General features: G+C 43.0%; 1 protein-coding gene across 50 annotated transcripts in view; it reads right to left on the bottom strand.

The window, feature by feature from the left end:
- The window catches only part of EPB41L3 (erythrocyte membrane protein band 4.1 like 3), a 263,630-nt gene that overhangs the window by 70,582 nt on the left and 166,870 nt on the right, over positions 1 to 26,178 (bottom strand). For all 50 annotated transcript variants that reach the window (XM_070049938.1, XM_070049935.1, XM_070049950.1 and 47 more), the window contains exon 3: positions 24,644 to 24,841. In XM_070049938.1, the coding sequence (XP_069906039.1) occupies positions 24,644 to 24,697 (54 nt within the window). In that variant the 5' untranslated portion in view covers positions 24,698 to 24,841. The remainder of the gene's footprint in view (positions 1 to 24,643; positions 24,842 to 26,178) is intronic.

The raw sequence follows: 26,178 nt of genomic DNA on the forward strand, positions 1-26,178 counted from the left end.
AATTTAAAGTTTCTAGTGTAGAAATTCAGAATAGAGACTGACATACCACTGAAAGCCCAATTCCTTCTATTTCTATAATGAAATCACTCTGTTACTCCCATGGAAAACAAATCCCTACTCATTGTGTAGGCAACATGGGAAAACATCCAAAATTAGTGTCATCATCATTTAACCAAGTGTACATTCAATTCTTGCTCTCTCTCTCTCTCTCTCTCTCTCTCTCTCTCTCACACACACACACACACACACACACACACACACAGAGTTTTTTAACATATATTGGCTCTCCTGGCACCTTTTGGTACGTACTAGGCCAAAACATAAAATGGTTACATATCATACACAGCATGGAGCACTTCTAAATCAAAGGTGAACTGTGCAAATGCAAGAGTCAAGCCTCCGTTTGACTGTGATTCACAGTCCAACACATACACGACGAAAGCCCCTCTCTGCACATTAAGTCTCCTGATTGTTTTATGGAGCCCTTCTCTTTTTAGCCATATTTAGTTCTGCCTTCATTGGCTGCAGCAATTTCAGCCTCTGTTTGAAGAGACCTTGTACTCAGAGATGTGCACTGTGGGAGATAATAGCTTTCCAGTGAAGCATGCTTCTTCTTGGCCAGCAAAAACATGGGACTTGATTTTTGACAAAGAGTTTCACATCACACATAAGAGATGTTGGCAGCAAACTGTCAGATAACATTTCCTGCTGTTTATTTGCTAAGGATTCAGGTCACCAAGCCAATGTGTGCAAAATGAAATGTAGAAAAGGAAGCCTGAGAAAGAGAATTTTTAAAGAGACATGAACTTAAACCATATAAAAAAATCACATGAACTAATTCTCTTTATAAAAGATTTATTTATTTATTTGAAAGGCAGAATGACAGGAAGATTGGGAGAGAGAGAGAGAGACAGAGAGAGGGAGGGAGGGAGGGAGGGAGGGAGGGATGAGGGAGAGGGAGAGGGAGAGGGAGAGGGAGAGGGAGAGGGAGAGGGAGAGGGAGAGGGAGAGGGAGAGGGAGAGGGAGAAGGAGAATGAATGAGAATCCTCATCTTCCATCCACTGGTTCATTCTCCAAATGGTTGCAACAGCTGGGGTTGGGCCAGGCCAAAGCCAGGAGCCAAAAACTCCATCTGGGTCTCCCACGTTTGTGAGCCATAATCTTGCTTTCCCAGCTGGATCAGAAACTGAGCAGCCAGGACTCAAACCAGCACTCTGATATGGGATGCTAGCATCTTAAAGAAGCAGCTTAACCTGCGATACCACAACACCAGACCCATGAACTAATTCTGAATGATGGGAACTTGCAGAAGTGTTTTCTGGGGCAGACAGTACTTAATCTCCCAAGAGAATTATAAACAAAACAAAACAAAAAACCCCAAACTGTAATTTATAATTCATTTGGTCAAAGAGCAGTATGCCATGCAAATATTGCAAAGAAAAATAGGACTTTTAATAGTATGAATTTAATGAGAATGAATTTTCAGCACTGTCACTTTGCAATTCTGGAAGGAATCAGTAATTAGAACAATAAAATAGTAATACAGTTAGGGCAGGTGCTTAACACAGCAGTTAAGATGCCTATGCTCCACTTCAGAATGCCTGGCTGAGTCCTGGCTCTGGCTCCTGACTCCAGCTTCCTGCCAAGGCAGACTCTGGGAGGCAGCTGTCATGGCTGCAGTAACTGCGTCCTGCCACCCATGTGGGAGACTTGGATTGAATTCTGGGCTCCTGGCTGTGGCCTCGGCCCCCGGATGGCTATGAGCATTTGGGGAGTGAACCAGCAGAATGGAGCTCTCTGTTTCTCTGCGTCTCAAATACATAAGCATAATATTTTTTTTTTAAAAAGGAGGAATACTGTCATTGCTTTAAAAAATGCAGTCAGTGAACTTGTATTCTTTCTTTCCATCAACTACTTTGTTTTAGTCTGTTAATAAGGCAAGGCTGTGAGTAAGCAGGAAGAGGAAGAATATTGAGAGTATTAGAGAAACTACCAACACAATTTTTAAAAATGTAATTAGGTCTTTTTACCAGTTAAATATATTAAATTAAAAGTATCTTATAATCTATGCAAGACTTATAATAAAATATAAATAAATGGTTAAAAATCCAGGATATTCATGTTATAAATGACACTTAGATAAGCCTTGTCTATATCTGAACATAAGACATTTTGGATGATGATTTAAAACTGAGGAGACAGGAGAAAAAAAAAACTTTTCAATAACTGCATATTTTAATTTTTATATACTCTTCTGATGTACGCTATACATATGTTTCTGGTGTATGTTATACCTTGTTTGGGCCACTCTTGGGAAGAGGGGCAGCTGCACGGCCAAGACCGGTAGCCTTTTCTGACTCCACTCTATCAGGCATTCCTGCTTCATACTCTGGAGCTCATGCTCCTGCAGAGCCAGCTCTAATCCTCTTTGCCCATCAGCCCTGCTCCTGAGCCTGGGGTGGGGAGTCAGCTGTTGAACACTGCTAAGAAGATGAGAACCAGGTCCTAATTCTAGAACCAGATTAGACTGGCTCTGACTTCTTGGGTCAGCAGAGTTAAGACAATGATGAAGACATGCTTAACGAGCAGTTCCAACAGCCCAACTAACCTTAAAGGAATGGGAGCCACTGCTTTTATCCGAATCTAGAATGCTCCTTTTTTATGGTGCTAAGGTGAAAAATTTTTAAATGTACAAGTAACATTAGATGGTAGTAAATAACAATCACATAAAAACTTAAACTGGACAAATTCAGTTAAGAAAAGAAACTGCTTTATAACAGTTTCAGTCTATTTTGGAACAAACCATTGTGATGTTATTTTATTTACAGTCAAATGACAAACACCCTATTCTAGAAAGAAAGGAAAACATTACGCATTCATGGCAATCATGCTGTGCTTTCTTCTGCTCATGATAGAGTAACTGTCTTTCCTTGGTTTGTTTTCAGGGTTTGTCCTAGTCTGTTTTCTGTTGCTATAACAGAATGCCTAGGCTGGTGAAGGTCAAGGAGAAAGATGATTTGGATCACAATTCTGCTGGCTGGAAGATCCAAACGACATGGAACTGGTGTCCTGGTGAGGGCTCCCTGAGCTGTATCACATGCAGAAGGAGCAGGTGGGGCGTTCTCGCTTTAGAACGGACTGCACTCGAGGGCACTCATTCACTCCGTGCGCTCAGGATGAGTCTTGATCTGTCTCCTAAAATTCTACCACCTCAACACCACCACACTGGGGACGAAGCTTCTAGAATGTGAGCCTTTGGGGAACACACTCCACCAGGATGGAACCTGGGTGAGAGTCAGCATTAAGGCACTCAGATAACTCTTCTCCCCTTCTTTTAAGGAAGTGTTGTTACTATAAATCAGGGGTGCTGAACATCCAGCACGAGAAATCATTTGGTCTGGTCCTGCTAAGGCAATTGCAAGTCAGGACTCTAAATTCTCTAAACCTATAGCGGGTTAAATTTTAGGTTGATAATTTTATATGGCCTGTGAATAATGTTATAAATATCCAAATGACCCTTGACAGAAAGGGTCCCCACCCTGCAGATAAACCAACTCTAGCTGCCCTCACCAGGTTGTATTTATTATTTATTTATTTTTGGACAGGCAGTAACTAGTTAGACAGTGAGAGAGAGAGAGACAGAGAGAAAGGTCTTCCTTCTGTTGGTTCACCCCCCACATGGCTGCTACGGCCGGCGCGCTGCACCAATCTGAAGCCAGGAGCCAGGTGCTTCTCTTGGTCTCCCATGCGGGTGCAGGGCCCAAGCACTCGGGCCATCCTCCACTGCGCTCCTGGACCACAGCAGAGAGCTGGCCTGGAAGAGGAGCAACCAGGACAGAATCCCCCCCCCCCCCCCCCCGGGACTAGAACCCATGGTGCCGGTGCTGCAGGTAGAGGATTAGCCAAATGAGCCGCGGCACCCGTTGTTCACCAGGTTTTTAACAAGTGAACCTGGGTAGCATGGTGGGCTGTGAAGGAAAGATCCAGGGGTTATCCCTGAGACATTGTCAAGTTTACTGTCACTTGGTGTTTATGGCTAAGAAACAGGGAGGACAGAATTTAGCCATCAGACTGAGCAGCGAGAGCTGCTTCTGTGTGAAGACCTGCCATGGCCACAGCCACTCAGCCACTTCGGCTTGGCCCACGAGGGTGCTCTCCCCTCTCTCTCCATACTCCAGAAGATAACCTCCCTTCAGTCCTCACTCCCTCCCAAGCTTCCTCCTGCTAGAGGATGAACAAACTACTCCCACTCCCTGGAATGTTCTACCTGTTCAGCCTTCAGCTCTCTACTCAATGCCTTCCTTACGTCCCTGTCCCTGACCTCCAGGACTAAGCCAAATCCCAGAAAGTGTGTTTTCACAGCTCCAGCATTGCCCTTGTCAGGGTGACTTTGCACCTGTCTGCTGTATTAGGATCTGAGTAATGGTCACAGCAGCCTCGCAGGTAAGCCGCATTCATGTATGCACAGCTAGATTCCCAGCAAGAGCCACAGCGCCTGGCACTGAGGAAAATCATTTTTAAAAAATAGGAAAGAAAAAAATCAAGCTCAATAAATCAATGCATCTGGGGTTAATTTCCTGATTCAAAACTCTTCAAAAACGGCTCTGTTTGAAATTGGTTCCTTACTGATGTGTTTATATTTCTCTACCATGTGGTTATAATCTGCTCTGGCCAGATCTAGACTTTTGGATTTCCCTCCTCCATTTTTGTAAGAAGAGAATATTTTATTTTCACAAATGAAAGATCTATTGGTCTTTAAGAATGCTACCTTAAATGCTGCAGGTTAACATCCAGATAACTTTTCTCAAATTTTCCTTAAGGACTAACTGGTCCTAAGTCATGGTCTTATTCCAGCCCTTTAAGTCAATACTTACTCTATTCCTGACTGAACAGAAAAAATACAAGATGGATCATGATTTATAAGGACCTCCTGTGTTGGCTAATGTGCAGGAGGCCAGGCTATTCTCCCAGGTACCAACAGACCCCCATCTTCAAGCCACTTGCTTAATAAGTATGGTCCTTCTATAAATGTAGGTAACAGTTCCTTGCAAAGGACAGAGATGTGTCCCAGGTTCTCCTTTAAAAACTTTATATAAAACTGCTAGATAATTAGGAAGACTCTTCCATCCACCCCAATACAACTGTAAAGAACGGAAGTACAAACACATGGATAGCAGTTTGGAGTGCTGTATAATGGGCTCTGCTACCTAAAAACTGTTCTAAAATGAAAATATTTCTGTAGAAGTCACAATATTTAATGGGCTCACCATTAATAATCCTCTAAATGAGTTTGCATACCTCATTTGCATACCTGGGCATATATTTTGCTTTCAGGTCATCTTGAAGACTACAGAAGAAATTGTATTGCTCAAGGCTGAATGCACTACGAGTACTTTAAAGTTCTCAGGGATGAAATGATTGAAGTCGTGCTTGATAAAGCAGGGATCTTGAGCCTCCTTTTGTCTCCACAATGGCCTAGACCCATGGCATGTCCATGGCCCATGTCCTTGGGCAAGGAAGTGATGTGCTCTTTGTGAACATGTTCTGGTAACTTCCTCATCTCTCATGTGAAAATGCCCCAAATCATCTCTAGGTCCACTTTTATCAATAGGATTCTGAAATACTGCCTGGACTTACAACCCTGGATCCTATTCACCAGCTTCTGGTAAGGGGTCGGGGGTTGGGTGGGTGGGTAATTTTTTGAGTTGTATTCAGACCTTACTGTCCATTGGCCGGCTTTACGCTATTGAGTGGATCAGTGGGCTCACAGCTGCTACACAGGAGTGGCCTTTCATTGGGTTCTCTGAGCCACAGTCCTTCAGGAAAATACCACTTGCTAAGAACTGTGATAGCAAAACTCATGCGCGAGGGAAGTAGGAAGTCAATGTTGATTTCATGTCCATGCTACATTTTCTAGTTCTATCCATAATAAAATTTTTGTGTCTAAAAAACATTGTACCAGAAACATACACTGCCTACTCCCCATACACACACACAAGGGTACTTTAAAAAGTTTGTGGAAAGTGGAATTAAAAGATATTTATTTTGGTGTAAAACATGTTGAAATCCTCAGAGAGTTCATAGAAAATGTGTAATATTAAAAAGTACGCATAGATCTCAAAAATTTTTTCACCAAAATGAACTTCTCGTTTAGTTCCACTTGACATAACTTTCTAAAGAGCCCTCATATCGGCATTAGCAACATAAGCAGCTACACCTCAGGTATTTAGTAAGGAGCATAATCTCAAACTGTCAAATCATTACTTAGAGCTTATTTAGGGGCTGATGGAAAGAAAAAGCCACACTGAGACGCTCCTGATGGCTATGCACACCCACTCCTGGAGGAAGCCATCAGACAGCTGTGGGCCAGGGTTTCTCTCAAACCAACAGCAGCCCCTGAACAAGACACTCCTTCTGAACAACTGTGGTGCTTTATGGTACAGGCACTGAGACAAGGTTTCCTGCTGCAATGCCCATCAGAGAGCTTGGAACCCGGGCTTTGGGAACATTCCTGGCTTCTTACTCTCATTTTCTCTTGGTTCTGCTTTCTCATTCTATTATGTGCACTTACGTTAAACAAAACGACGTACTCAACTTACATCCTTGCTAGAACGTGATGGGGTATAAATCACTGGGAACCCCAAGTTAAAAAGGAAAATGTGCTTCTGAAGCAGTTTATATTGTCCATTTTGATGCTGTGCTCCCCCCCCCTCCCCGGCTAACGATAATGAATTCTCGATCCCTGGACTATTCAAGAAGCTCTAGAGACCAGTCATGTCTTTCTGGACAGTATTTTTTTCTAAAGGAAAAAACTGAAGCATTTTGTTGGAATAATCATTTAAAGTGATTCAAGTGCTGTTCAGGCTCAGCCTAGAGGCATTTCCCTAAAGAATGTGGCCCCTCTTTAGGGACTTAATTTGCTGTCACCATGGCATTCCATAAGAAATAAGTCTCTGTGTTCTTTCCAGTTTTCCAAACGCCATAACAAGAACCAATTCCTTGTGCTGCCCATGCATCTGTGCACCATCACTTACGTCTTTAAACAGCAGCCAGGGAAGGAGGTGCATTCCAAAGTAGAAATGTGACCTAGAGACAGGATTTTCTTTCACTGGTCTTAGGAAATGACTCCAAATGTACATACCAGTTAAACACAGCTGGCCATCACATGGACAAACACATTCCCATACAACAAAGATATCTTGTTTACTGAGGAGAAGAAACCCCTGCTGATTAGAGCATATCACGAGTTAATATTTAATCTGGCCATTTACAGTCACAAGTTATAGAAATTCCCTTGACCTAGGCTGCGGGAAGCAGACAATAGGTAACCTCACAAAACAGGCCAGTCTTGTAAAGAGAAGCAACAGAAGACCCTAAATACCATTGATCTGGAAACAAAATACCCACAATAAGCCTCTGACAAGGAGACTCGTACTAGCAAGTTATAGGAAGCTGACTTTATTGATGGAAATGAGATGTGTTCCAACAGAAAGCTCCCACAACCAGAAGTCCGTGACCTCTTGTAGAGCAAACATATAAAAGCTTAAGGTGTACTGGCTGATCAATACCCCCCACAAATGGATGAGGAAAAGAATCCCTTTGTTTCTGTTATGTGGAGAGAGGGAGAGAAACTAGACACTCCAACAAGAAGAGGGGGGAGAGGGTAACAGATGGAGCTGGAGGAACAGCAGGGATTACCCCAACGTGGAAAGATGTGAGAGGCAATGCTTAAGGGGTTAATTTTTTTTTCTATTTTGAGATAAACATTTCAAGATGACTTTCTGAATCACACCATTCCTTTACACTTTACAGTATAATAATGGAGCTTTAAAAAAGATTAGAATGTAAAATTAGAATGTAAAATTTTTAATTTCCATCATAAGTTGTTCAAAGAAATATCAGACATTAGCCATTCCTTCTAACCAATGTAATGTTACTCCTATTGTACAAAAGACAGCAAAGGGCCCAGTGAAAGAAACAAAAGGAGAACTGGCAACAAACTGGAGGAAGGCCCAGGAATCAACCACAAAGCCTGCCAACACAGACAGCACCTCATACAACCTCCTGCTTCCTGCTTGTGTATCTGATGGTGTGATGACTCAAATGGTGTCTAGAAAATGACCCTGGGAATGCTTTTCTATGGAAACTTTCTCTTCGTACTTGTGTGAAGGAGCCCCACTCACCCACAGTCACTTCTGCAGTTTCTCTGGGGTCTCAGGCACAACCAGTTCATGAGCCAGAGACTGGCAAAATGGGAGAATGGGTTAAGGGAAGAGAAGAAAGCTAAGAGGAGGGGGAGTTGACAACATCCTCCTCACCATAGGTGTTAGTGTTCCCCAGAGCTCTGTTCTTAATGCTCCTTTCTACTCACTCACCACCTATACACCCTCCTTCATCCCCAGCTTTGAATGAGTGTAAACAATGATGGCTCCTACAACTCAATTGGCCTCTTCCAAATGCCAAACAATACATCCAGCTGCAATGGTGCACTGTTACGTCCACGTTCCCAGCAATTGAAATTCAATAAGCCTACATTAAATTCATTATCTCCCCAATAAACTTTCCTTCCTGCGTACTATTATCATCCATTAGCAGGACACTCATCAATGCACTCACTCAAATCAGAAATTTGCAAGTTGCTATGGTTGGAATATGTCCTTCCCACCCCTAAAGCTCATGTGTTGGAGATTTAATCCCTAAACTCTTGTGTTAATGGTGTTTGGCGGTGGGCCCTTTGGGAGGTAATAAAGATGAGATGAAGTCCTGAGGGGTGGGGGAGCAGTGGTGCCATCAGTGGCTTTAGAGGAAGAGAGGCCAAGCTGGCACACTTGCTCCGTCTTGCCACCTGATGCCTCCACTACATCCCACAGCAGAAGCTAAGCAAATTCTGCTGCCGTGTATGCTCCCAGGCTCCCCAGGCTCCAGAACTATGAGCTAATTTATATGATTTATAAATTATCCAGTCTCAGGTATTTTGTTACCGCAACACGTCAAGGACCAAGACAGAGTCTTCATCAATTACTGTCTCGTTATCACTATCCACATCCCCTCCACATATGCAACTGATCAAGTCTGCTTGCTCATAGAACAGCTCTTTAAAATTACTTGGGGCCAACACTGTGGTGTAGTGGGCTAAGCCTTCACCTGCAGTGCTGCGTCCTATATGGGCACCTGTTTGAGTCTCAGCTGCTCCTCTTCCGATCCAGCTCTCTGCTCTGGCCTGGGAAAGTAGTAGAAGATGGCCCAAATGCTTGGGCCCCTATACCCACATGGGAGACTCAGAGGAAGTTCCTGGCTCCTGGCTTCAGATTGGCCCAGCTCCAGCCATGGCTGCCATTTGGGGAGTGAAGTAGCAGATGGAAGACCTCTCTATCTCTCTCTATCTATAACTGTACCTCTCAAATAAATAAAATGTTTAAAAAAAATAAAATTCCTTGTCTTCCTCCACTCTCCTCCCCCACTAGATGGTCCTCAGCATCTCCTGCCCAGTTCAGTGCAGCAGGGCCAACAGTGCCCCTGTCTCTTGTCTCTTCTCCTCCAACTAAAGACCCAATGACCCCAACAGCTCCCCAGGATAAAGCCCCTCAGAAGCACACCCCACGCCCTTGTGATATGCAGACTGCTAACTGATCCCCCAAGGTGTACCCACCCTGCTTGCTTCCTGGACTAGGAATACAGTGTACACCAGCCCTCTGACTCATACATGAGAGGGCACAGCTGGCCTTAAGAAAGGGACATTATTACCCAAGTAAGCCTGACTTGATGAGGTGAGCCCTCTTCCCCGGTTTAAATGTTTATTTGTTTTATCTATTTGGAAGGCAGAGAAAAGAGAAGAGGGAGCCAGAGAAAGAGAGAACTCCCATCCACTGGTTCACTGCTCAAATGCCTGCGACAGCCAAGGCTGGGCCAGGATGAAGGCAAGGGGAGGCAATCCGGGTCTCCCCCATGGGTGGCAGGGACCCAAGAGCTTCCATCACCTGCCGCTCCTCAGGGTGCTCATGAACTGGAAGTTGGGATCTGAATTAGAGCCGAGACTCAAACCTGGGCACTCTGACACGGTGCCAGTGGTGGCTTCACTGCTGGGCTAAACACCCACCCTCATGTGAGCCCTCAGCGAGGAGAAAGTATTCTCTGGGTAGCTGCAGAAGGGGGATCGATGCTCCTGGATGTGAGGATCAGGGTGGGGGCAGGTTCTCTCATGCTGTGCGCCAAGGGCCAGAGAGGCCTCAGGACGAGGATCTGGGAGCAGCCTCGGCAGTGGGGAACGGTTCTCAGGGAGCAGCGAGCCAGGCGCTGGGGACTGCACTTCTACAACCACGAGGAAATGCATTTGAACTCTGCCAGCCAACAGCTCCACGGGACCCCCCCCGCCGCCCCAGTACAGCCTCAGATGAGAACCTTCACTGTGGCTCTGCAGGACCCAGAGCCAAGGACCAGCGCCAGCTCTGACTCCCGGCTCATGAGAAAGGTGCTGTTTTCAGCTGCTGCCTCTACGGGAATTTGTTACACAGCAACGGGACAGCAATAGGTGAGAGGACAGCAGCGAGTCTTCTCAGCACAGCAAGCCCACCCTTCCTGACAGCTCCCAGGGCTTCCTCGCAGTGTCACAGTCTGTCCACAGATGTTTCAGAAGTGCCCAGCGCTTGTTTTCCCATCTCTTGACCTGCCCAAGCCATGAGTTCTAAGAAGAGAAGTAAATGCATGCTTAGAATGGCTTGGAAATTTTTAAAAATGACACAAAGCATGTGCATGGTACTTGCCTTCATGGTGTCTTTTAAATACTACTTCAGGGACAGTCCGTCAGCAGTGTCTAATACTTAGCGTCTACCTGGCCAAGAGTGATGGGCATCTACTTGCCATTTCTAACCATCAGAACCACCACTGAGGAATCTGTGCCCCTAAGGAGGAATTTGCAGTGAGCTAAAGATCTGCATTCATGGCTCTTACACATCAGCCTGGCTTTAAAACCTAGAGCCCGAAAGAGAAGAATCCAGGAAATGTACCTTGACGGCCACTCCCAATTTCTTTGGGCAAGAGAGAGTTCTTGGCAATAGAGAGGCTCTGCCCCAACATGAAGAAGTGAACTGAGTAGCTTCTACCTGTCCCAGCTCCTTCTATCATGTTCTTACTTATTTTATTAAAACCCAGCACAACAAAAAACTCCTCATGTGACCAGAGGCAAAAGAAAAGAAAAGAAAAGAAAAGAAAAGAAAAGAAAAGAAAAGAAAGAAAGAAAAAGCAAGTTCTAACCTATACATACCACAGAAGGCAAAGATACTTGAGATCAAATTGAATAGTGGAGAGACTTCTTTAAATGCACCACGCAGCTACCAGGTAAGAAATGAGACAATGCAGTGAGGCTCAGCGGTCTCAAGAATGAAGGAAAAGCGGCGCCTTCATCGGATCCCTTCTTTAATGCACTTCCCCACGTCACTCGAGGGAGTTCATTACCGAAGCCAAGGAACGCTGCACCTCCTTGTTTACCATAAAACGTGAGTCAGTTCAGAAAGAGATGAGCACTGAAGCCAGAAATGGAGTGTGTATCATTATTTTCAGAACATATTCAGGCTTGTTAAACACTTGCTGATTTCCGGCACAATGATAACAGGACCTAGATGCATTTCTTTCTAACCTCAGCAGGTTCCAATGGGGCAGTGGGAGAAAAGGCACACCCCCACGCTTTCCACTGCAGCTTCTCAGTCCTGCAAACCTCTACATAAGTGAGTTTTTCAGAAGCCTTATGAAACAAGCACAGTTACTTCTTGCTCTTCTATAACAAAATTGTTTAGCATTTCTCAAATTGTCAAATTATTTTTAAAAGATTTATTTCTTTGAAAGAATGAGGGAGAGAGAGAGAGAGAGGCGAGAGAATCTGAGGAGCTTCCATTCACTGGTTTACTACCCAAAAAGCCACAAGGGCCAGGGTTAAGCCAGGCCAAAGCCAGGATTCAGAAGGTCCCATGTGGGTGGCAGGGGTCCAAGTACCTGTGCCATCCTCCACTGCTTTCCCAGGCCATTAGCAGGGAGCTGGATAGGATGTGGAGCAGCCAGGACACAAACTGGCACCCATATGCTATGCTGGCATCGCAGGGGATGGCTTTATGTGAAATGCCACAATGCCAGCCCCCCGCAAACTGCCAAATTAATAATCAGCTAATGGAAAACACTGATACTATTCTTTCCAGGTTAATAATTAATAATAATAATAATAAGCTAGAAATGAAGAATCAAAATGAAATTCACTTTCTCAGGTTTAAAAAGGTACTTTTCAGTGTCTAATGTACTGTTAAGTGATAAAAACAAATCCTTAAATAGTAGGAAGCCTGGAGTCCCATTTTCATGTTCACAAAACCCTGCCAGTCCTGCCATTCTCTCTCTCTCTCTCTCTCTCTTTCTCATTTGGCCTTTCAAATAAATAAATAAATAAATATTGCACACATAAATAAAAGCCTGGGTATAAGTGATTCCTCTAAATGTAATACTAAATGCCTATTACAACACAAATGGATTCAAAGTAAAATTAAAGTTCAACATTTTCACTACACTGTCTTTGGTAAGTCCTAGATATTTTGAGTGGTGTAGCACACAAACTGACAAGGTAGTGGCCTGGCGGTTAAGATGCTGTTTGTGATCCCCACATCTCATAGTGGAGTGCCTGGTTTCAAGTTCTGGCTCTGCTTCTGATTCCAGCTTTCTGCTCATGTACACCTTGGAGGGTAAAAGGTGATAGCTCAAGTCTTGAGTCCCTGCCACCCACATGGGGACCTAGTTTGAGCCGCTGGCCTCCTTCAGCCTTGGCTGTTGTGGGTACTTGGGGAATGAGACAGTTGATCTAAGATCTTTCTGCCTGTCTCTTTCTCTCTGCCTTTAAAAATAAGTAAAAAAATAAAGAAATCAAACTTTAAAAATGTTACCAGCTTTAAACACCCGACAAGGCAGATGTCCCCAGTTATTCAAATAAAGTATACATTTATCAAAGCTGGATCTAATTTTGAAGTTAATTTAGAACTTTCAAATGGACCTCTGTTTACTGGATTAATGCTATAAATACGATTTGCCTAATACAGAAACCCTGAGAGAAGGGTGGAGGTAAGAAATATAAAATCTTGGTAAGAATGACCAGCAATTGTTTTCTCATATACCTGTAGTTCTGAATGAAGCATGCCTTCAACACTAAGTATGCTCTTAGCACTAAAATAAGTACTCAAAGTAGCTTCTATAATTTCTTTATTGCTAGCTAGTAATATGAATTAATACCAAAAAAAGAGGAAAGGGAAGTATAAAATTTCCCCCTTTTCATCTCACCGTGGCTTTCTCCACCTCCCACTGAATTACTGCCCTGCCACAGCCCAAAAGTAAATCACACTGGGCTGAAATGCTCAGCAATGGATTTCCCCCTTCTTCTTCTGTTGTAAAAATTACCAGGATCACAGGAACAGGCAAAGACAAAGTCACTCAAAACCACATTCTAGTATCTCCTCTTAAGCGAAAAACATTTCCAACTAATCATTGCATTCCTTTTATGATAAATGCTAAAAATGTGCTCTCTCTCTCCACATGTCAACATGATGCTGGCCTGTAAGGTGCCCATGTCAGCCAATTCCTGAAGCTGACCATAGCCAATGTGTGCTTCCTATTAGATGGACTGAGCCAGAGACTAACATGCCAGGGGTCCTGGAAATGCTAGTTCTTGCAAAGATTTGACCATGGACATCTCCAGGACAGGGCCTGCCCCAGTCTCCCCTGAACCTACTTTTTGTATTTTGTTACAAACATGTGTACACATATGCACATACCTCAAAAAATTGATGGGAAATGGAATTAAAAAATACCTATTATCATGTAAAAAACCTATAATCCTTATAGTTTTTTTTTCATGATACACATTCTCTATCAACTTTTTGAAGACCTAGGTAGACCTGGATTTCAACATTTTTTGTGCCAAAATGAACTTATCTTTTAGCTACATTTCCCCACAAACACTTTGAAGCCCCCTGTACATGCCGTCACACACCCCACATACACACCGCTAAGAGCTCAACTAGAATCTGTGTTCTCCAACTCTAAAAACCTATGATTCCGTCAGACCTCAACTCTGTAGTCCAAAAGGGGTTACAGGTGCTGTTTATAAGCCTCTGAGTTTGCAGACAAGGTCATAAGACACTGCTCTCTGAAACAGAAGCTATGCAAAAAAAAAAAAAAAAAATGAAATGAATCCTTGGACTTTCTACTATACAGAAGTTTTCTTGGACTATCCATTATACAGAAATCTTCCCAGGCTTGTTTTCCAGCTAAGAACAGGTTTGCCAATCCTGCAGCTGATGCCAGAAGCTGCCTCCTCAGCATCCTGAAGGGCCAAGAGCCCTTCCATGAGAAGCAAAGCATCAATTTAATTGCTCACGAAAGGGAGACGAGTTATAATCTGGAAGACTGCAGCGGACCTTTCATGAGGATATCCTGTAATTATGAAATGAACTGGCAATTGATCAGGCAAATCCAAAACAAAGCACTGGACGCCGAAGTGTTTCTCTCAGAAAGGGAGGAAAGGGCAGGGCCCCCACTCAGACGGGCCTTTCCACCTGTCTGGGTCCTGTGCTCACTGCAGAATGCACGTACACTCCTTCTCCACGTGGGCACAGCTCAGTGGGGCCTTCAACCATGTTCCACGCCCCCATTTGGAATAGCTGCTGCATCATGTCTCCAGCTTTTGCTCTTCTTAACAATTTTTATTTGATTTCTTTGAAAGGCAGAGTTAAACAGGAGAGACAGAGAGACCCTCCATCTGCTGCTTCACTCCCCAACTCGCCACAATGGCTAGGACTGGGCCAGGCTAAAGCTAGGAGCCGGGAACTCTATTTGGGAGGCAGGGGCCCAGGAAAGAACAGGAATTCATGCCATTTTCCGCTGCTTTACCAGGCACATTAGCAGGGAGCTGGATCGGAAGTGAAGCACCTGGGACTTGAACTGGTGCCCATAGGGGAGGCTGGCATCGCAGGCAGTAACGCAACCCACCATGCCTCAGCGCCAGCCCCTGTGTCTGCAGTCCACAAGGCAGTCTGTTTCATGACAGTAGAACCTCTCTCAGATCAGAGCTCTTGGAAATCAGGTTTAAAAATTCTTTTTTTCTTTATAGATTTACTTATTTATTTATTTGAAAGGTAGAGTTAGAGAGAGAGAGAGAGGAGATAGAGAAGAGAGAGAGAGGTCTTCCATCCGCAGGCTCACTCCCCAAATGGCTGCAATGGCTGGAGCTGTGCCCCCATCCAAAGCTAGGAGCCAGGAGCTTCTTCCAGGTCTCCCATGTGGATGCAAGGGTCAACTTAGGCCATCTTCTACTGCCTTCCCAGGTCATAGCATACAGTTGGATCGGAAGTGGAGCAGCCAGGACCCCTATAGCTGAAACCTATATAGGCTATCGGCACTGCAGACAGTAGTTTACCTGCTATGCCATGGCACTGGCCCCTAAAAATTCTTGAGAGAACAGCATTCTACTCACTGACTTCACCTGTTTCTCTTGAATATGAAGGTACTTCAGAAAGTTTGTACAAAATGAAATGAAAACCTAAACTCATTTTGATGCAAGAACTTTTTAAAACCCATACGTCTTTCTTTACCACAAAAAAGTTCATAGAAAATACATATTATGAAAAAGCTCTATTTGGATTTCCAAAATTATTTCACACAAAAATAATCCTTCATTCCATTTTCCCATGAACTCTTTGAAGTATCTTCACAGATCTGTTCATGATCTCTCAGTCCTTTTGCTCCTGAGGAGGCCGAACTGATCCACTGCAGGCCTAAAATGTATTAATAGGAGTCACATGGGGGTGGCCATTTAGCAGAGCAAGTGTCTGGGTTCCCGTCCGGGCCCCACTCCTGCTAAAGCACACTCTAGAAAGCAGTGGGTGATGGCTCAAGAAGCTGAGTTCCTGCCACCCACGTGGGAGACCCAGACAGAGTCCCTGGCTCCTGGATGCAGACTGGTTTAGCCCTGACTGTTGTGGGAATCGACGGAATGAACTGGTAAATGGGAATGTGTTCTAAGTTAATTGATTGATTGATTGATAAACATTTTAAATCCTTAAAAGAGATCCCTACCGTAGTGCTCTGCAGATGCATTCTAAGGTTTCTAGCCACAAAAAGTGAGGAAGAGAAGGCAAGAGGGAAGAAAATGAGAGACACAGATTCTGGTGGCTGTTTTCCCCCCTCCCTGTTCAAAAACTGCACACGAAACCCCAACATTTAGAAAAATGGATCAATTTGGGAATCAAAAGCTCACAGAATTACAAATGCAATAGATAATACAAAATCTAATTTCTTCAGCTTAATCAACAATTTGAAAAGCAAGACCTTTCTCTATCATTTTCTTTCCACCACTTCACAAGTCCTGGATGGAAGCAAATCCTCAACTTCATTTGATTCCTGCAGCTGCTGCAGACTTTGGAGGTTTTTATGCACTGGGAGAGACCTCTGGGATGGAGGCTTCAAGATCTCAGGTTTAGCTTTTCTGTGTATTAACTTCTCTGAGTCTATTTCTTCATGAGTGGAAAAGGTAGGACCCAAGGTTACTGCCAGTGTCTCTCCCAGACCTAAAACAGTTCCAGGTCTATGCTTCAAATCATTTGGTTTTCAATGCCTGGAACATGACAGGCCCTGAAGAAATACTTTCCATTACAGCCCCGACAAAATTATCCAAGGTCTTTGGCATTAATTTTAAATTGCTATAAACAAGGAAAAAGAATATGCACTAAGACTATGAATAATAAAATTTAAATGATTCATTTAATGAAGTGTCTGACAGAGAATATGGGCTGTATGAAGCTGTAGGTATAGAACCACATCTAGGAAGGAGTCTGGAACAGCTCATGGGTAGCAGACGCTCCTGGATTGGAGTCATGGGCAGGGTAAACCTGTGTGTGGCCGATGGTGTGGTCACCACACAGGAGTTGGTTGACGTCCACCACACCGCGAAGACATTTTTCCTTAGGAAGGAACCAAGGAATGCCTTGCACTCAAGTGGGGAACTTCCTTTTCTCCAAGGGGAAAGGGCTGAGTGGGCCCAGGCTATGAGTGGAAAGGGTAACATGCTTCAATAGGAATGAGCTGGCACTTCCTTATGGAACATGGTGGGCGTCAGGCAGGAAGACACAGCTGGGGCCTGGGATTCCTTAGAACCCCATCAGTGGTAGCAGGTGCACTGCCCGTTTTGTGGTCTTCCCTCATAGCCTGAACTCCAGTGTGCTGCAGCAACTTAGCAGAAGCCCGCTCTTTCTTGATGAAGCAGCCAAGGGTGAGTAGCACCCTCCACTGGGCCCACAAAAAGGTGTTAGAGCAACTGCAAAGTGCCAAGTCACCATCTCAGAGGGACCAGAGGCGATGAGACCAGAAAGGTAAGAAGTGATTCAAAGCATTTCTTCCAAAGCTAATGTGAATATAGCCAGGGAAGGATCTGAAGGAGGCGTGGATTTCAGGGAAATGGGATACAAAAATAGAAGGGATCACCTGAGTCTTATTCACAGTGTGGGCAGAACTAGAAAACTTGAATCATTTTCAAACCTGGAAGACTATTTTCTTCACTCAACGAATATGCAAGGCATGTCTACTGTGTGGAACATCAACTGTGGTGGTGTGGGAAATAAAAGGGAAGACAGACAGTGTCCTCCAAGGCTACAAGGGTGACAGCATTTTTCATGGGATGCTGACAGAGAGGGTTCATTTGATCAAATCAACCACACAAAGTTCCCATAAAGCACAGGGGAACATGAAGCAGGCTAACCATAAAAACCAACCCTAGTGTTCCAGCTGCACAATGTTAGAAGATTAACATCTGGAAAATGAATCCTGTTTGGCCTTAACACAACATGACAACTGGGAGGAAATGCACACAGAATCCCTTCGTGGCCTCTCTCATGCAGCACTAATCACCTAACGCACACAGCACTCGAGCTCCAAACCACTCAGCTTCCAAAAGGCAACCCGAAACTGACTGGCACATCAGAGGGTTACACTGCATGTATTTCTTGGCACATGCTCCATACGTGCAACCTTAGTATTGTCTATAGTGTTTAACAGACCTTGTCTGTATTCATGATGGACTACTAAAGTTTAAGACTTTTTAAAACATGAAAACCAAAAGAACAGATTTCACAATTTTAATAGAAGGAGTCTGTCTTTATCAAACCTTAGTGAGGACAAAGCTTAGTCTCCCTGGAAAGATGACTGATCAGTAACTATGTCAATGAAATGAGATGTTGCCTGTTCACAGTCCTTGCCCCAAACTGTTCCTATGGCTGCACCAAGAAGCCATCACACCAGGAAACAAAGCTAATTAGTGTCCTTCTATCCTCCAGAGTCCCCAGGGGCATCCATAGGAAATTACTGTTGCAGAGAGATGGGCACACTCATAGCACAAGGCAGATGGCTCGACAGGCAAGTCATTCAGCTGCACAGAGATCCACCAAGTGGCATGTTATGGCTTAAATCAAAAAGCATGTATTTATGAAGGATCAATACTTTTGCTGGCCTGAAAGTGTTATTTTTAATTTTTTACAATTATTCAACATTTCTTGCAACTCAAGCAAGTCAATAGCTGCCATCTTCAGCTTTCTGGATTGTGACAATTCTATCTGCCATCCAGTCCAGAGCTTCCAAAGCGACTGGAAAGTATTCCAATTACATAATATATAGCAGGTGGAAAATTCAGACACCGAATGGCCAGCAAGACAGATCATTTGGCAAGTCTTTAAACAATCCTTCCCTGACCAATAGTGAGAAGGTGACAAAAGCACATTTAGCACACAGTCCCATAAATGTCTTTACCCTCTCTGGTTCCTTGGAGCATCTCTGGATGTTCCCTCGAAATGCCTGTTAGTGTCAAGTAGACTAGAGCGTGAGCTCACTCTGGAGGGACCTGACCAGTTCTCTGTCACACAGCTCATGAACCATCAGGCCTCAGCCCAGGGGCCAGCTTTTATGATTTTATTGCTGCACTTGAATGCACTATTTGATTTGTGCCAATCCAGAGACAAATCTCCCTCCAGTGTGGCTGAGTCACTGGCATTTTTCTCTGGAGTGCGAGCCCAGTGTGGATTTACTGAGCACCAGGGAGCTGGCAATATGTGCAGGCTAAGTAAAATGTGGTTTCAGATAGGGAGAGAACCACGGCAGGACTTTATTGAGTAGCCCCTCTGAGGTAATCCACGGACCACTTTCCTAAGGATGCGTGGGACAAATCTATCATCAGGGTTCCAGGAGGAAACAAGCCAAAATGCACCACCATAAAATGGCTTAAACATCTTATACATGCAGCAGTAAACCTATTCAAGTGTACTTCAATAAAGCCATTCAAAAGTAGGGCTAAAGGACATTGATTTTGGTCCAGAAATTTTTAAATTCATGCAGCTTTTTTACAACATGCACTTTCCATGAACCTTCTGAAGACGCCTCAAATGCACAGGCTCCAGAAGTTTCTCTGCCAAAGTAAACTTATTTTTTAATTCCATTGTCTATGAACTTTTTGAAATATCCTATTATGAAATATGGACCAAATTTAAGGCATATATTTGGTTTTACTTTCCTCAAGCCAAAGCAAACTGGATTAAGATGGTACCCAAACAAGAGAAATCAAATGTCTAATTGGATGGTCATTAGGAAATACCCCATGTGCTAATCAGTGAGATGCAAGTCAGCCCACCCAACAAGGAGCAAGGGGCCAAAATAAATGTGGGGAGCGTGATTACCTCTTTGTCATGTGGCTGGGGAATTTTTGCTTATTTTGTATTTAAAATGTATGTTTGAGACATAAACAGCAACTTCAGGGTTGGCTATACAGAGCAGGCGTAAGTTTAACCTAGCAGTTAAGATCCCCATGTTCCGTATCTTCATGCTTGATTCCCAGCTCTGGGTCCTGACTCCAGCTTCCTACCAATGCAGATCCTGGGAGACAGAGGTGATAGCTCAAGTAGTGAGATTCCTGCTTTCCCCTCCCACTTTCCCCAACCCTGTCCCGCGGCCACGTACAAGACCTGGATTGAGTTCTAAGTCCCTGGCTCTGGCCCTAGCCATTGTGGGTATATTTAGGGAGTGACCCTAAGGATGGTATCTACATATCCAAAAATAAAAAATCAACAACAGAAAACAATTGGTCATCAGAAGTTGCTGCTATTCTCTATCAGTCAAACAAAAATAATAAAAAGGGAATCTTGTTGGCACAGATGAAAATCTGGGAGAGTGTCAACAAGTCCCAAACATATATCAACTTGCTTATGGCATGATCTTTTCTTATGTTGTAGATAATCAAGACAAGCAGTTTGGAAAACCATGGAGAAAAAAGTCTCTCAAGTGGAAAAATCGAGCAGGCAACAGTGCTCTAAGCCAACTACTAGAGGGAAGTTACAAAGAACCACCACAATATCAAAAAGCTGCCATCGAAATATGTGGGGTGTGAATGAGCTGCAGTAACTGTTTAGTCCCTGCTCTCAGATAACTGCTCCTGTATCTTGCTTTTCCAGATGGCCAGGTCTTTCCTAACGCAGCCCCACTGGGCAAGAGGAAATGCTATCCTGGAGCTTCAAAGGACCAAGGTGTGTGTGTGTGTGTGTGTGTGTGTGTGTGAATACGCTTGTTAGCTTGGGGTCCTACACAGGTGACCATAAATTCTCATAATAAAGTAGTGGCAGAGTTGCATCTTCTTAGTTTTGATGGCAAGTGATAAAGCTATTAAGGAAATCATCACACGACAATTGCATTAGAACATTACAATTGCATTAATATAAAATGCTTTTTTGATGCCTTGTTAAATGTAAAAATAGTTCTGCTTGTTACTGTCTACTGTATTTTGTTCTAAAGTTGCCTATAATTACACATGTTGGGGACGGGGATTAAGAAAGCAATTCTGCTTCTTGCATTCAGATTTGTGTGTGTGTGTGTGTGTGTGTGTGTGTGTGCATCTTCCCCCCAGGAGTCCAAGTAAAAAGGGACAACAGAAGTGTTCTGTCTGCTGCAGCCTCTGATGAACAGGTGGCTTTCATACATGCACCTACAGTTTCTGCTGGAATCCTTCTTTCCTATAAATTCTTAAAAAAATTTTTTATTCAAAAGTCAGACAGAGAAATCTTCATCTACTGGTTCACTCCCCAAACACTGGCAACAGCCAAGGCTGGGCCAGGCCAAACCCAGGAGCTCAGAACTCAATCCAGGGTTCTTGTGTGGGTGGCAGGGCCCCAAGCATCTGCCTCCCAGGGTGCACATCAGCAGGAACGCTGGTTTGTAAGTGAGGTAGCTGGGACTCAAACCAGGCACTCCCACATGGGATGCACACATGGGATGGGGCTAAGCCACATGACTTAGCCACTGCATCACATGCCTCCCCCTGGAATCCTTCTAAGGCAGAGTATACCGCACACTACGACGCTGACTGCAGTCATTTAAATCACTCTTTTTCTGTTTATTTAAAATCTGACTTCCAGGAACTACTACCTTGGCTTCTTGTTTTATGCATTTTAAAAAAATTACAATAATCTTTCAATTACTACATTTCTGGTAACTGACATTAGCTGTCCTGTCCCCTCCAAAACTTATTTTCTCCATAGACCACACATCCTATTTCTCTGATCATTCCTCATGGGAAAGCTTCCAGATCATTGGCCACCTAGTAACTCTCTGCTAAATAAACTTGTCAGAGCTCATTTTTCTTATTACCAATATTAAACAGTTCCCATTTATTAGGATATGCTATATCCCAGAAAATACTTAATCAATTACAGTTTTAATCTCAATAAAATGTCTCTTTGAGGCAAGTATTTTCACCCCTCCCCCCTTTTCTGTTAGGGAAACTGGGGTTCAGAGAGTTTAAGGAAGCTACTCAAACTCACACAGGTCACAAGTGGACAAGTCCATCAGCCCACACCATTGTGGTGACTTGGGAGTACTTGTCCATGTGAACGAGACACAGCCTGCAGACATGACCTGTCCAGCACAGGCAGAGCGGAGGCTTGCCACCTTCTCAAGCTGACCACTACACACAGTAGCCTGTGATTTCATGACTGGTTTTGACAGGTACACTGCCCTGTTAGGCTGCAATGAGTTTGTAAGCCAGCCCAGAGACAGGTTTTACCCACCTTAACACAATGTCTTGACGGTCCCTCCTCCCAGCACATTGCTGTTCTTCACTTGATCCTTAAAACACAGTGACATTTCTACCTCCACTCTTGCAAAACGTTAGCCTGGCAGTTCTGCTTCCGTGTCACACGCTACACCATTTTACAAGCAAACCGGACTCTGATACTAGGGACATGAGACTCTTTCTAAGCTCTATGTTGCTTAAAAATTTTTGTTCAGCTGTGTTTTTGTGCCTTCATCCAAACCTTTGATAAAAACTCAATTTAGAGGAAAGACTGATGGACACTTCCCCAACACAGTGCTCTTCATGGTCTATTTACCTAGGATACCTTGTGTATGCCAGGAAATGCCAACTTTTCCTTTCCATAGTTGATGTCAAATAATAAGCAACATTTTCAATACACTTTTTCAATCAGCATCTCATTGTCACCTTGAGAACCGCACCACAGATCGCTGCCATTTTTATTATTCAGTTAGCTCCAAAGGAACCCATTAAATTTACTATGGCCAGATTTCCTCATCTTCACAAAGATGTCAGCAGTGAGTATATTCTTCCTATTATCATTGTCTGTCATGAAACCAAATTTCTTTTTTTTTTAAAAGGTTTTATACCCCAGAAATAAGCTTCTCTCAACAATTGGTGAGATTTATAAAACATTTAATTATAAAGAAAAATAACTGACCAACATTGTTATGCCACTCAAAACATTCACAATGATTTTAAAGATAACACTCATTTGTATACAAAGTTAATTACAAAACAAAATTCTGTACTCAAATCCACAGTAGTTATCTATGTCATGAATTTTAAGCATGGATATCAAAATTTGTTAAAATTTGATCATCCAGAAGGATTATGCCCCCTACAGGAGACACTGTAAGCTTTCTTCTAGAATCTTCCTTAGAAAACTCCAGCAGCCATGACTAGAAGATTGCTAGTACCCTGATTTATCTTCTTATATAAATTCAATCAATAGGAAGACTCTCCTCAAAGTTAAGGGGAAAAGCTTCTCTTCATTTAGATCAATTTTTTTGAGAAATTGGAATCCATACTGAAAAATACAGTCTCTCTCAAGGTTACAGAAGTCCTTTAAGGTTCATAATAAATCCAGTTAGAAGTATATTATCAGAGCTCACCATTTCCAAAATTAACTTCTTAATCTATAATTGGACACTTTGATCCAAGAAATCAGGGAACATCAAAACCAACAAAATGCAAGACATGGATCTGTCCACAGCAAACCCTACAGGGTTCCTGGAAAACTGTACAGAAGTTCATCAGTGTTTGTAACACTGCAAGATAACTACATTTTCTATAAATTAGTATATGACACACTACATAACTTTTGATCTAAGAATTTAGTTTTTTAAAAAATAAATTTTTGGTACATTCCCATAATTGATAGTAATTTAGTAACCCATCACTCATCTCCACCCTAAATGACTATCAATATGCAATGGATTTGAATTTTCTGTTTCAAGAAAGGCAGTGATACACAGATGCATGACACATAATATAATAGCCATCACACAGGCATAATGAGACAGAGGTAGTGGAGATGAATGAATGGGGAATGTGAGAAATCAAGGGTACTTGGTGCTGGCTGTCAAGAGGAAAGAGGAATAGAAATATCTGTGAATTGCCTTTGGAACCTGTTGGAAGCCTGAGTTGGGAGGAGCTGGCTTAGGGGGACGTTTGACAAGCGGAGAGGCTGGAGGTAGGAAGAAGGAGCTCTTTGAAGATGCTAAATCTGAAATTGCATCACCTTGCTGAAAGAGAAAGTGGCTCTTGGGGTTACACACAGCTGAGGCTCATGTCCTGTTTCATGGGTTCTCCATGATGATAAGAGAACTAAAGCTCATCCATTTCCACAGCTACTGACAGGCTGTGTCATTCTCATTGGCTAACATGGCCTTGAAACACATCTCTGACCAAAGGCATTGAACGGCCGGCCCCTCTTCTGAAAGAGAGTTCAGTTTTCCTTAACAAAGAAAGAAGAGAAAGTAGTATGCCTACTTATAGGGAAGCTGCGATGCCCACCACCACGTATGCTGGAAAAGTTAATTATTCTCTGAGCAAGGAAAGGATGTGGACATTTCAAATGATCTCATTGTCACTATATTTTGGCCAATGTATAAGTTTCTACCAAGTCACAAGTGACTGGACCATAAATTATTCAAACAGAAAAGGTGAAATTAACTTAAGTAATAGCTCAGAACCAGGATATTAAAGAAAAGCTGATTTTAAAGCCTTCAATTCTTTTTCCTACCATGGAAAGTGTTAAGAAATTCTACCTCTTTTAGGATAACATTTTACTTTTGATTACATCATTTTGGAACATCAAACATATTAGTAATTTGACACTCTACTAAGAGACTCTGGAAATAATTTAGCATTTAGAGACTGGATCTTAGTAATTTTCCAGAGTTCTGGAAAAACAAAGAGGCATCTCTTAATGTTGAATACCAACATTCCCCAGCTCTCAGTATCTAGGAAAGAAAAGCTTAAGAATACCTCCTTACCTCCACATCACAGGTGTATTCTGACCCATCCAGAAGTATCACTTTGCACTGCATGCTTTTGGGCTTTTTGACAATCTTTAAAGGAGACCGGGAGAGTTTACTGCTAGATGATTTCTGGGAAAGTTTATCGTCCTCAAGTTGCTGATATTCGAGCTGTTTTGCAGCTGCAGCAGCAAACTCCTGCTCCTTGTCAGTGACCTGTGAAGAGCAAACAATGAGCAGTTTTCATTGCAACACAGGGAATAAATATTGCATTGCTCAGCCAATAGCACAACACTTTGGAAACAGGCTGCCTTCCATTTCCCAGAGCGAGAGGGAAATAGACTATTCACAGGTATTTATAATTCTAAGTGTCATCTAAATAACTTTTTCCATTTAAATGTACCAATAGGACTGTATTTCAGTTCCACTCCAATATTTAAGTTAGCAGCACCAAGTTAGCTAATGTCATCAAGGTTCACTATACCCAAGAGGAAAAACTGACTCAGCTTTTTAAAAAAGGGACTGGATTATGTAGGCCTCTAAAATACCTCACCTAGATATTTTCTTATGTTATACTCAAAATAAAATATTTGCATTTTATTGTACCCTTCTATATTTGGTGACTTGTTGTAACCACCCTGACCATATTTGTACAAGGTATCTTATAAACTTTAAGGCCTAGACAGCTTCAACTATTTATTTTTGCAGTAATTTTGCCACTGTTAAAATATTTGATTTAGTGCTAAATCAATTTGATGAAGTCAGCAGAACTAAAATTCATCACAGTAATCCCCTAAATATGCTTCTCTTTATTGTAATGAGCCACTATAAGAAGAGATCAAATCGGTCCAAAAGCTTTAATCTGCTTTCAGATCACAGCAGATCAGCCCAGACTAGATCCAGAATCTCATAGGAAATCCTAAGTAACAACACAATTCTCTGCTGAGTCAACGCACTGGGAAAGCTCTCCGTCTACTCTTCCCTACCTACTGCTACCATATCCCTCTTTTCTATTAACAACCACCAGTGACCCAGGTGCACGTTCAATCCATGGCCAGACTACCATTTCCATAAGTCTGCCAACAGAAACACACTGTCCAAAGACAGCTACACACTGAAATGATGTGTGGGCCTCTTGAAATGTTCTCTCTCAAGAACACAACTACATATAACTAGAACAACTACATACAATTAGAACTACATAAACTACAAGGTAAGCACAGTATTGATGGTTTATGATCTCAATTTTTCTTTTTAAAATTTATTTATTTGAGACAGAGAGACACAGAGTGATATCATGTGTTGGTTCACTCCCAAACGCTCACAATGGCTGGGGCAGGGCTGGAGTTGGGAGCTGGAAATGCAATCCAGACCTCCCAAATGGGTAGCAGGAACCCAGCTACTTCAGCTATCACCACTGCCTTGCAGGGTCTTGCAGCAGCAGAAAACAAGTCAGGAGCCAGCAGCAGGAATCTGATGTAGGTACTCTGATGTGGGATGCGGGCGTCTTACCCACTGGGCTAAACGCTCACTTTCAACTTTTCTTCTTTATC

This window comes from Oryctolagus cuniculus, chromosome 10 (assembly GCF_964237555.1).
Source record: "Oryctolagus cuniculus chromosome 10, mOryCun1.1, whole genome shotgun sequence".
Taxonomy (NCBI): domain Eukaryota; kingdom Metazoa; phylum Chordata; class Mammalia; order Lagomorpha; family Leporidae; genus Oryctolagus; species Oryctolagus cuniculus.